General features: G+C 43.7%; 1 protein-coding gene across 2 annotated transcripts in view; it reads left to right on the forward strand.

Moving 5' to 3' along the window:
- Grid1 (glutamate ionotropic receptor delta type subunit 1) overlaps positions 1-11411 on the forward strand; it is a 714697-nt gene that overhangs the window by 702268 nt on the left and 1018 nt on the right. The window contains exons 15-16 of one of the 2 annotated variants that reach the window (XM_076931489.1): positions 249-489; positions 749-839. In XM_076931489.1, the coding sequence (XP_076787604.1) occupies positions 249-489; positions 749-838 (331 nt within the window). In that variant the 3' untranslated portion in view covers position 839. The remainder of the gene's footprint in view (positions 1-248; positions 490-748; positions 840-11411) is intronic. The other variant, XM_034499262.2, reaches the window with a different exon arrangement.

Genomic DNA, 11411 nt, shown 5'->3' on the forward strand with positions numbered 1-11411 from the left:
CAATCCATGTAAAGAGCCTGACATGCTTCGTCACTGAACCACTGGTTCAGGAGAGAGAGGAAAAACATATCATTATATGTTCTGAGAAAAGCACTCTGTGTGCAGGCAGGATATAGAATTCACTATGGAATAACTTGACTCAGAATCGCTATGATGGCTCAACAGGAAGCATGGCAGGCCAATGATAGGACCGAATGGCTAAGCTGATGAAGTCAATGGTTATGGCTCACCTGTGTTGTGTCTTGCAGGATCCTGGAGCTGCAAGACACAGGGGATCTGGATGTGCTCAAGCAGAAGTGGTGGCCACATACAGGCCGCTGTGACCTCACCAGCCATTCCAGTGCCCAGACTGATGGCAAATCCCTTAAGCTGCACAGCTTCGCTGGGGTCTTCTGCATTTTGGCCATTGGCCTTCTTCTTGCCTGCCTCGTGGCTGCTCTCGAGTTATGGTGGAACAGCAACCGGTGCCACCAGGAGACCCCTAAAGAGGTTGGTGTCTTCATAGCCTTGCCATAGTCCAGTGGCAGGGTGCCATAGTCCCTGGGCCATTTATTTGGTGGGTGGTTTTCTTCCAGATACTATTTATCTGAGTCACCTTGTTTGGAAAAAGAAGCATTGTATATTGGGGGAATATGTCATATTTTATTTTGTTTTTAAATAAATAGAGAAAATGCAGGGGGTGTTTTCATGTTTGAACGAAGTGCCAAAGGACCGGCCAAGGCCACTAAAGTCCTGTATTTATCTATAGAGCAGGTACAGCGTGGGCAGCGCCAGAGAGCCCTTCCCCACTCTGCCCCGCTCATGTGCTTCCACCCTGACCTGGAGAGACCACCTGTAGGGTAAGAGAGGAGCCCACATTCCTTCTTGGTTCTCTTTGGTGTCTCATACAGAGCCTTAGGCCCAGTGACCCCAGTAAGCAAGGCTTCCCTGATCCCCCTGTCACCCTGCCTTTCCTCTCTCCCTTGTTTTCACAAGGCATAGCCTTGTCACCCTGGGAGACACTGGAGCTCTGTCCAGACTAGGTTCTGGGTACTTCTCTCACTTTGTACACCAACCAGTGCTGATTCTGTCCCTTGGGTATTATTGTTGCCTTATTGGCTATTTGTTCTTCAAGGCTACCTTCTGACTTGGTTTTTGAAATGAACTCTTTTAAGGTAGTTCCCCTAAAAGAGGTGTCAAAGAGTGTCACTTTGTGAGGATCCTCCACCAACAGAAACATACACATAGGCATCTATGGGACAAGCCTAGGGACCTCATCCATTTGTAGTCACTGCCTGCTATAAACAACCTGGTTTCATCAAGAATCAGACGTCAGCTTAGAGATTCTTCAGAGGCTTCTGGAGATAAATCTTAAATAGGAAGCCATAAAGCAGCTGGCATTCTGTCTGCAGACAGTCCTGATTAAGGATTTTGCCTGATATTCCTTGTTTCATTTTACTGGAGGCCAAGGTGATACGAAAGTCCATTAATTGGCTTCAGAGTTGGGAGGTCAAGGAAAAAAGCAAAATAAACTGGGGCAGGAAATACAAGCAGGCAGGAGAGGGCAGAACTGGATGGTCTTACTTAGTCTGGTTAGGGCTGGCAACTGCTACCACTGAACAGCAACACTGGCTCATCCTGGCATCTGTTTCTGAGATCTGCCACGATTGGCTGATGGTTCCCTTATTCATCAATCTTCAAGGGAGTCCATGAGGAGGAAGACAATGGCTGTCCCCTGCCCCTCAAACTCACCACTCGAATTTCAGGCAGTAACCTTGGTGCTTTTCCTGTGGATGGCTGGCACTGCTGAGTCAGCACCAAAGTATCCTCATGGCATTTGTCTTCCCCTCAGGACTTCCTAAATCTCCAAGGAAGGAAAGGAGGGAGGGATGGGGTGTGGAAGGGAGAAAGGATAGCAGAAAGGAAGTCTGGCTTTACTACTGCCCTTATGACTCTCCTGTCAATCCTAAACCACCAGAGGGGAAAAGGTGAAGTTTAAGGAAAACTCACTGGAAAGAGCAGCTAATGGCTCTATTCAAAGTTGTATTTTGTTAAGTTTGGAAATGATTACATTTTTTAAAAAGTTCCTGAAGACCTATTGAGCAGATAAAGCAAAGCGCCCAGTGTTCTCTGAAACTGTGGAATTTTACCAGTTCTCTGGACATCAAACCCAGAACACTTTGCCTACTGTCACTACCCCAGGTCTTTACACACAGGAACATCTTTGTGCAGGCAGAGTGGGTGGTCCCAGAGCTCTGCATAGGAACAGGGAAGACAAGAAGGCAAAGGAGTCATTGATTCACCTGTATTCCCACCTGTGTGGTTTTGTTTGAGATCATGGCTTTCTCTTTAGTCAGCTTCTTAATTTCCCCCTGCACAAATGTCCCATAGATCAGGTTAGCAAAAGAAGGTTGTTTGTTTGTTTGTTTGTTTGTTGTAGGTGTACATTGCTGTGACATGGAACTGTTTCTCTTGGCTGATGTGAACAGGAACATGAGCTCAAATTCGTTGTGTTTTTTGAACTGGGAGGTCTTGTCTACTTCAGTTTTATCTTGTTAGAATCCCTAGTACAATGATCATTCCAGTTGTGGTCATGCAGAATTAGGGAGAGAGAAAAAGACAGAGAGACAGAGACAGATAGACAGACAGAGGGACAGAGGTAGAGAGAGACAGAGGGAGGCAGAGAGATAGATATAGAGACATAAATAGAAAGGTGTGAACAAAAGGAGAACACAGAAGACCACGGGATGATCAGCTTGGGACGCACACATTGTTTGCTTCTTTCTTGCCAGCATCTTTTCTTGCTTTCTCACTTCTGCATAAATCCGCATTCTCCAATGTAAGGGAATATACTTTCAGCTTGCGCTTCCACAGTGTGGGCTGGACTGACAGCCAGGCAGACAGAAGCAAGAATGACAGAAGACATAAGGGCTGCACAGTAGCTGCTCTCCCCTTTCCCTTCCTATTCAAATGGGCTTCATGAGAACCTTTCCCCTGGTTTTATACGTCTCCAACTTCCAGATGAAGTTCATCCTGCATTCTTCCTCACTTCCTTTAACATTCTTGTATGTACAGACAAGTACCCTCCCAGGGTACTTCTCACCTCTTGGGCAGCTGTAGTGTAGCTTACTAGCCTCCATCCTCTAGATAGGGCTGTCCTGACATAAGCAGCAAGAACCACTAGAATACAGAGGGGCCCCATCCTAGCCAGCACATAGTAGGGCCACGGTGTTGGAGTGAGTAGTGGTTAGTGAAGATTATTGGGGCTTGAGGATGTTAGTGTGGAGACATGAGAAATTGGTAGAAATCATTGAGCTGGAGATGAGATAGGAAAGTTGCATTTTGGACAAGAGAAACAAAGGATTAACAGGAAGTAAGGGCATGAAGGAGAAGCCAGCAGAAGAGTCCGAGAAAGGAGGATGGGGTCTCCTTCCAATGTCTCAGTGCCAGGGTGAGGGGTTTGAACCTGTCACCTAGGAGCAGAGGATGGATCAGACGTGGCAATATTTTAGAATTATATCTTTAAAACTGTGGTGAAATAATGATGGTATTTAATTTAGATCCCCTTCACATTGCTGCTGGTCCATGTTTTATGGAGCAGCATTACAATTAGATGAGGCTATCTGGAAAGTCTTGGAATGTTTCGTTTTGGGATGCCAGCTATATTTCTTAAGAGCTGAAATCCTGTCTTTGGGTGGAGCCCAAGCTGTGTTTAATGGGTTGTGCTGCAATGTCTTTAGAGTTTAGACACCTTTTTGGGGAAGAGTAGTAATGTGCAATCAACCTCTTAATATTCATGTGCATTTGAGCTCATATTTTTTCAGAGGAATCAGACAATTATGTAGTTACCCGATGCAGGTGAGTGTACCAAGCTCTCGGGGATGCAGTTAAGAGCCACCCGCCAGATTTATGGGGGATGTAGAATCGTTGCTCTGAGGATGAAATATTCATGAAATACAGATGAGAACTGCACAAATGGGAGCTGACATGAAGAGTGAGTGATGAATCATCCATCACTGGGCTGCAAGTTGGAATTCTTGTTTTTCCCTGTCTTGCTTACCCTGCACCATGTTTCCATGGCAGACAGGGGCTGATGGAGGCCAGGATAGCCGGGCAGAGGGAGACAGCATAGCACCAACCCCTTTCTTCTGACCCAGGGACCAGCATCTGTGTGGATGCCCCTCAAGGCTGCTTCCCTATGGGTAAATAGAGACTAGGAGACCTCTCTTTTATTTCATACCCTGCTTTACTTCCACCCCTTTGCTATACAAATTGCACATTGTCTTCTTAACCCTTGTCAACAACATTTAAAGAAGGCTTTCTTATCACAACTCAAAATGACAGAAAACAAGGCTGGCACACAGATGATACATCTGCCTCCCTGCACCTACTACCTCCTGTATGCAGACTTGTTCACAGGGCAAGGACAATGAGCTTTCTCAAGGTGTACAGAGTCATTAATTTCTACCAAACATTTTCCAGAAGATTTTTAAAAATAAGAGATGAGATTCGATTCTTCCTTGCGTCAGATTCTAGCAAAGCATCCCTTAACTCCTTTTTTTTTCTTCTGTTAAAAACTGAGACTAGCTGTCTGACAGTTTAGTACATTATAGCAATTAGCCTGGAGACTTCCAGTAAGAAGGCATGGAACACTTACTGCTGAATATCTTAGAGCCAGATCCCTGATGAAGCCATCTTTGCCGGTTACCATTGCCCATCTTCTTTCTTATTGGTACTTTTTTACCTCTGTCTGCTTCAAGGCCATCAGTACCTTTTTTCCTCTGACTCTGAATTGCTTTGCCCACTCTCTGGAACACAGGGGCTCTTGTTAGGGGGTGATGAATATAATTGAGGTATCGAACATTTTCTATATGCCAGGGACCAAAGATGAATGTTTTACCAAGAACATTAGCTCATCTGGTCGTAAGAGCTCAAATGTATTTATTGAATGAATGAACCAGTCTGGGCTCCTATAAAGAAAATGTTATTAAATGTTAAATTGTTGTATAATCATTGCAGCTGGATCAATGACTTTCAATTCTGGCTGCATATCAGAGATGATTAATTCTGGAACTTGGGCTCGGTTTCCATAGGGTCATAGTAAGAGCTGGAAAACTGTAATTTACAAAGCCTCTGCATTTGTTTCTGATATCCTACCAAGGATTAAAACTCTCCATCCTCTTTCTATCAAGGTGCACAAGGACCTTCCATGGTGAGGAAAGCAATCCTGGTGTGGGAGGAAAGAATACCAGTGTTGGCTCTAGGTGGTACTGTTCTCAGTGCTGTACTCTCCATGGGTCACCTTGAGCAGATCTCTCCACTAAGAGAGTCTCAGCTCATTCCTTTGGGTCCTGCTGTTCCTACCTGTTGTGTGAGGTGCTTGTTTGTTCCCTCTCATTTCCCTGCCAAGGAATACTTGTGAGGGAGGTGACTGGACACTCTCCCACAATGCTTGAATGCATTACCAATCATCCCCTGGGCTCAGTTTTGAAATTGAACCTCTTTGTTTTCACCTAATCACAACACCCAGACCCAAACCCAATTTCTAGCACCTTGAAGAGGATGGAGTTGTCCCCATCCGCTGGGACTCATTTACTACCTGGTGAGTTCAATGGTAGTGGGAGGATGCTTCCAACAACCATCCAGGTCAGGTAGGAAATCCCTGAGCCCTAGTTTTATTTCTGCCTACCTTAAAGTAGGAACTGTTGGATTCCAAACAGAGGCCACTCTAACGAGTCTCACATGTAACTTTACATGTTGGTGGACAGCAACTTAATTACAGAACTTTATCTGTGCCTGAGAGAGGTTCTCTGGTAACCTCTGTTTTGGTATCTGCCGTCATGCTTAACATGGGATGAGGAATACAGAGCTGGATTCCAGGCAATGTGTCTGTAAATGCAGTCAAGGAATCTTATGTCATATTCAGGGATGTTTGACTAGGTCAGTTACCTATAGTAGATTAATGAAGGGAGCCATAAGTTCCCAGGTCTCTTTCCACAACTGTCATTACCTGGCTGAACACTGAAGCCTTGAGATAATGAGGATGTAAACTGATGTAGTTCACATAAAAAAAGCCCATTATTTGATTTGCATAACATTATGGAATACATCATTTTGTCTGAAAGATTGTTATTCAAATCAGTCTTGCCACTTTCTCTGCTTCTGATGATTACTTCTCCCTCTTCTTTCCTTGGCCAGAGACATATAAGGTCCGAATGGACATGACCTTGCATGTGCTAAATCTGTAGCCCCAGGTGACACCAGAGAACACATCTTCAAAGGCCCCAAACATGGTGGTTTTGTGCTTCTTGCACCTTAGTTCTGGCTTTTAGACTAAGCAGCAGGCATGGGCAGCTGGAGATGTGGAGACTCTGAGGCAGGCTGCATTCATTTTCCAAGGAGTTCAGGATTCATTTAGAGTAGCTTTGCTCATTTTTTCACAGAGTTAACCAACCAGTACAGGAGACCCCTGACGGGGGCCCTCTTCTCCCAGGGCTTAGCTTAATCTTGGTGCCCCTGGGATAATGGAATTTGAGTAGAAGGAGGTCCTACTGATAGGAGAAAGTTGGATTCTTGATAGCTATTTGGCATGAGAAGCTGTCTCTGGAAAATTTGCTCAATTGGTGTGAACATGTTCTGTGTATCCTGACATGGAAAGGTTAGAGGCTAATAGATAACCACAATTGGGAGTTGATTTGCACTGCACAGCTTCACACTCCTGGCAACTGACTCATCCATCCTCAATTTGAGGCAGGAAAAAAAACACACTAGATTAAGAAACTATTCAAGATCTTACCATCAGATATACAGGAATAGCGAGCCAACAAAAATCAGATTCAACGGTTTAGTTGGTGGTGGTGGTGGCAGTGGTGGTGGCAGTGGTGGCAGCAGCAGTGGTGCACACATGTGTGTGTACTTGCAGAGCTTTTTAATTTTATATAATCCTGTTTGTCATATACTTGGGTCTATTCTTTATGCTCTTGGGGTTCTACTGAAAAAATAAAACATGTGCTCCTGCATGTTTTCATGTGTTTTATTTTGGTTTTGATCTTTTCTTTTAGATAGAACTTGAAGGTGGGTGGATCCTGAGCTGAAGGAAGATCTTGGAGGAGTTGGGGGAGGGGAAAGATTATGATCAAAATATATTATATGAAATTATCAGCATATAAATTTTAAAAAAGAAATATCCATTCCTTGAGTTAGTTTTTATCCTAAATCCTTTGATGGTACATGACCTCCCAGCTGCATTACAGGCTGAGTTATTACCTGTGCCCTCCCTCCAGCCTAGACTATCACTACTTCCCATTTGTGTTTTGAATGTCAGTGCTGAAGGCATTGAACTAAAGGCCTCCCCTGCTCACAGGTTTTTTTCCATAGGCATTTGGTTGGAACACCCCAGCAAGATATATTTGCTCTCTGGCACTTGGTAGAAAATGTTATCTCTTTACAAGAGATCTTCAAATTCCTGTATCCCTAGGGCATTCTTTTTTATTATTATTATGTATTTTCCTTTTTGTTTTTATTTTTTATTGGATAGTTTATTTACATTTCAGATGTGATCCCCTTTCCCCATTCCCCCCCACCCAGGAACCCCCTATCCCATTCCCCCTTCTCTTGCTACTATGAGGATGTGCCCCCACCCACCCTCCCACTCCCATCTCCCCACCCACAATTTCCCCCACACTGGGGCATCTAGCCTTCACTGGACCAAGGACTTCCAGCTATACCCTATAAGGCCATTTTCCTCTACACATACAGCTAGAGCCATGGGTCCCTCCCTATATGCTTCCAGGCTGGTGGTTTAGACCCTGGGAGCTCTGGTTGGTTGGTATTGTTACTCTCTCCATGGGACCACAAACCCCTTCAGCTCCTTCAGTCTTCTCTCTGACTTCTTCATTGGAAACTCTGTGATCAGTTCAATGGTTAGCTGCAAACATCTGCCTCTCTATATGTAAGGCTCTGGCAGACCTCTAAGGAGACAGCTATATCAGGCTTCTATCAGCATGCACTTCCTGGCATCCACAATAGCATCTGCCTGCGGTGACTGCACATGGGATGGATACCCAGGTATGGCAGTCTCTGGATGGCCCCTCCTTCAGTTTCTATCCCACACTTTTTCTCCATATTTGCTCCCATGAGTATTTTGTTACCCCTTCTAAGAAGGACCGAAGCACCCACACTTTGGTCTTTCGTCTTCATGAGCTTCATGAGCTTCATGTGGTCTGTGAGTTGTATCTTGGATATTGAGAGCTTTTGGGCTAATATCCAATTATCAGTGAGTGCATACGATGTATGTTCTTTTGTGATTAGGTTACCTCACTCAAGATGATATTTTCTTGTTCCATCTGGTAGGACATTCTTATACAGGAAGTAATTCTTTCTCTTCAATGCTTGAAAGACAGCACATGCCTCCAGAGCACCTGCCTGGGCCAGGACTTAGATGATGCTAAGTTAAAGGTCTGTGCTTTCCCTATAGCTGGTCAGAATCCAGAGTAACCAGATCTAGAACCAAGACAACTTGCTTCCTGCCTGTTGCAAATTAGTCCACAGTGCAACTTCACTTTCTTCCATTCTAAATGGGTATCTTACAGTACTGAAGAGAAAACAGAAAGGAAGAAAAGTTGCTTATGCAACTAGGCAGTTCTTTGAAGGGGACTCGGAAACATCACTCAATCATTTTCTTTCGATGCAAACCATAGGCTATAGTGAGGGGACCCGGCTCATCTAGAGTTCTACAAGTTTTGCTTGGTGCAAGGGAGAGAATATTGCTGCCTCAAGCCCTAAAAGCATCTGAAACTCTATCTCTGTATCACCACCTTACAGCCTTCCTTGTGCCTTTGTGCATTGTGGGGGGATGAAGATGGTGTATAAATACCTTCACCAGCTGAGTTGTGGCGCTGATTTTGGTTAGGATAGACGAAGGGGTCATATCCCATAGCCAGGGTTGCATAGGAGATCATGGCAGCAGTGAAAGGCTGAAGGTACAAGTATCATGATGAGCAAAGCCAGGCCTTGTCCTGATGCCCAGGCCCTGAGGCCACAGAACAGAACACTAGGTATGTCAGAACTGCTATAGAATGAAACTCCAACCATTCTCTGTCTGAGTTGTCTGTTCAGCGGAAAGGTTACACACTATTATAAAATGAAGATAGCCATTTCCACAAATCTCTCTAAAGCAAATGAACTGTAGATTATTTAAGAAGTCATCAATAGTGACAAAGTCCAAGGCACTAGAGCCTCAAATATTAAATATAAAGTAGTATTGTAAAAGTTTTATATGAAGGAAGGAAAAAGTTTTCTTTATATAAAGAAAGGGGAGAAAATCCCACAAAAACAGATAAGGCACACACTAAGGAGAGATTTTTACAGAGCTACCTCAACCATGGCATGAAATAATTTAACAAATAACTTGAATTTTGTTTGCTACGTCTACAGATTAGCCTCAGTTTTCGTTGGTTCAGCTATGATGTTTCACCTTTACCATGGTGCAAAAGCCACATGTGATAAGCAGACGTTAATCCTTCAGATTTTCAGTCTTCCCTTGGGCAAGTGCTATGTGGTACTATTTTCTGATAATACTGAGAAGCAGCAGAGAGCCACACTTCTAGATAACTGCAGAGCACCAGCAGAAAGTACCAATCTTCTATGCCATTGTTGTGAAGTGAGGGGGTCTGGTAGTTAAGGTAACTATGTTGTTGACTAGTGATATTTTCAATTTGCAGTAAGACTGTTATGATTTAACATTGTAAGCTGAAGAGCATTTTCAGCTTCTACAGTTTGGAAGGAGCTGACAAAGGAATGTCATGAGTGGTCTTTAGCTAGGCAAACAGAGGATAGCATCTCCACCCATTTCCCTTCTCTTTTCCTATGGCATTTGCTACTCAGAGATATTCTTATCTCTGAAGTAGATTCCCAGCACTGATGAGCTAAGTTATACCACTGGGAGACTGCAGATCACAGGAATTGTGGGTATTTTTCAATGGCTATTCAATTACTTCAAATGTCATTTCCATTTATGACAACAAGCCAATTTCCACAGTGTTCCCTCACCCTCTGACCAGTTGCTCCATGTTATTCAGTGTCTTCCCAGCCTAAAATGAGTGCTTCATTGTCTCATGGAAGTTGTCAGTTTTCTTGCCTTGGGAGATATTCTGGAAAGCACAGTATGTGTCTTACCAGAAGCTAAGAATGGTATGAACTCATGGACATTTAGACAGTAATGATACACTTTTCTACAAGGCAAGAAGAGATGACACAAGGAGTAGATTACGGGGTACTTTAGTTCTTTGTCCACATGAGAAATACTGACTTGAGTCTTCCTAATACTGACTTTGTGGTTGGCATCATGTAAAAGGAGGAGAGTTTATACCCTTTGTTACAAGTGGCCTCCTAATAGGGAGACTCTGTCCTTTATCCCCATAGGAGCTCAAAGCAATCAATCACTGGGGTAACCTCTGCTTTGCATGGTCATTTCTTCTTTCTTTTGTAATCATGTCAAGGTTTCTACATCTCTTGATATTTTTAAAATACCTACCGCATAAATAGAGGTTCTATTCCTCTCTCTGACATATGCTTTGAGCACTAGAAAACTGGCAAGACTGTATTTTAGAAATGAGCTTTGACATGGTATTTTTTTGGAGTCTGAAATGAGAAAGGACCAACTGTAGCCACCATCTTGCCTAAAATGTTGGTACCCACAGAGTCGAGGATGGAACTGCAGCTTCTACCCTTATTTGGGAGATGATATAGCTCATTTCCTGAACAGTTGTCCACTTCACTGCGGTATGAGGGACGACTAGGGAAACAGATGACATCTTCCTTGAGCTTTCCAGCATAGTGACCACCTTGATTCATTTGAACATTGATGATACAACATCAGTTTACTTGAGAAGAATTACAGTAGTCATTATATTCTTTATTTGTATTCTTTGGCAGATAAATCAAACCGAAGGTCTTCTGTCATATTCCCCACTCTGGTAAGCCAGGGTTAAGGGTGAGGCTACCCATTTGGGAAGTCATAAGTCCTCTTGACACCTCCCTGTCCCAGCTCTTCTCTTCACTTAAGCTCCCAGATGGGAATATGCTTCCCCTCTGGGATGAACTAAAGATTCTATACAGAAAAAAAAAAAATGGGTTACCAGGTAGGACAGAGTTGCTTTTCCACAGCTTTTGCACATAGAACCCAGATATTTTAGGAGCCTCTAACACTCATGGGGTTGGTAGAATGAAGCAATGGCATTATTCTAAACATCATCTTTTTTGTGTAAGGCAGGGATGACAGTATCAAGCCTTGGAGGGATGTGAATTCAAACTGCACTGGGCACATGAGGGGATCCAGACCATTTCCAATATTTTCCTGGCACTCTATCTCCTCCTGTGTCTGACAGCTCTTCAAAGCATCTTGTCATGGGGTTGCCCCAGGGCATGTCAGG

This window comes from Arvicanthis niloticus, chromosome 3 (genome assembly GCF_011762505.2).
Source record: "Arvicanthis niloticus isolate mArvNil1 chromosome 3, mArvNil1.pat.X, whole genome shotgun sequence".
NCBI classification, from domain to species: domain Eukaryota; kingdom Metazoa; phylum Chordata; class Mammalia; order Rodentia; family Muridae; genus Arvicanthis; species Arvicanthis niloticus.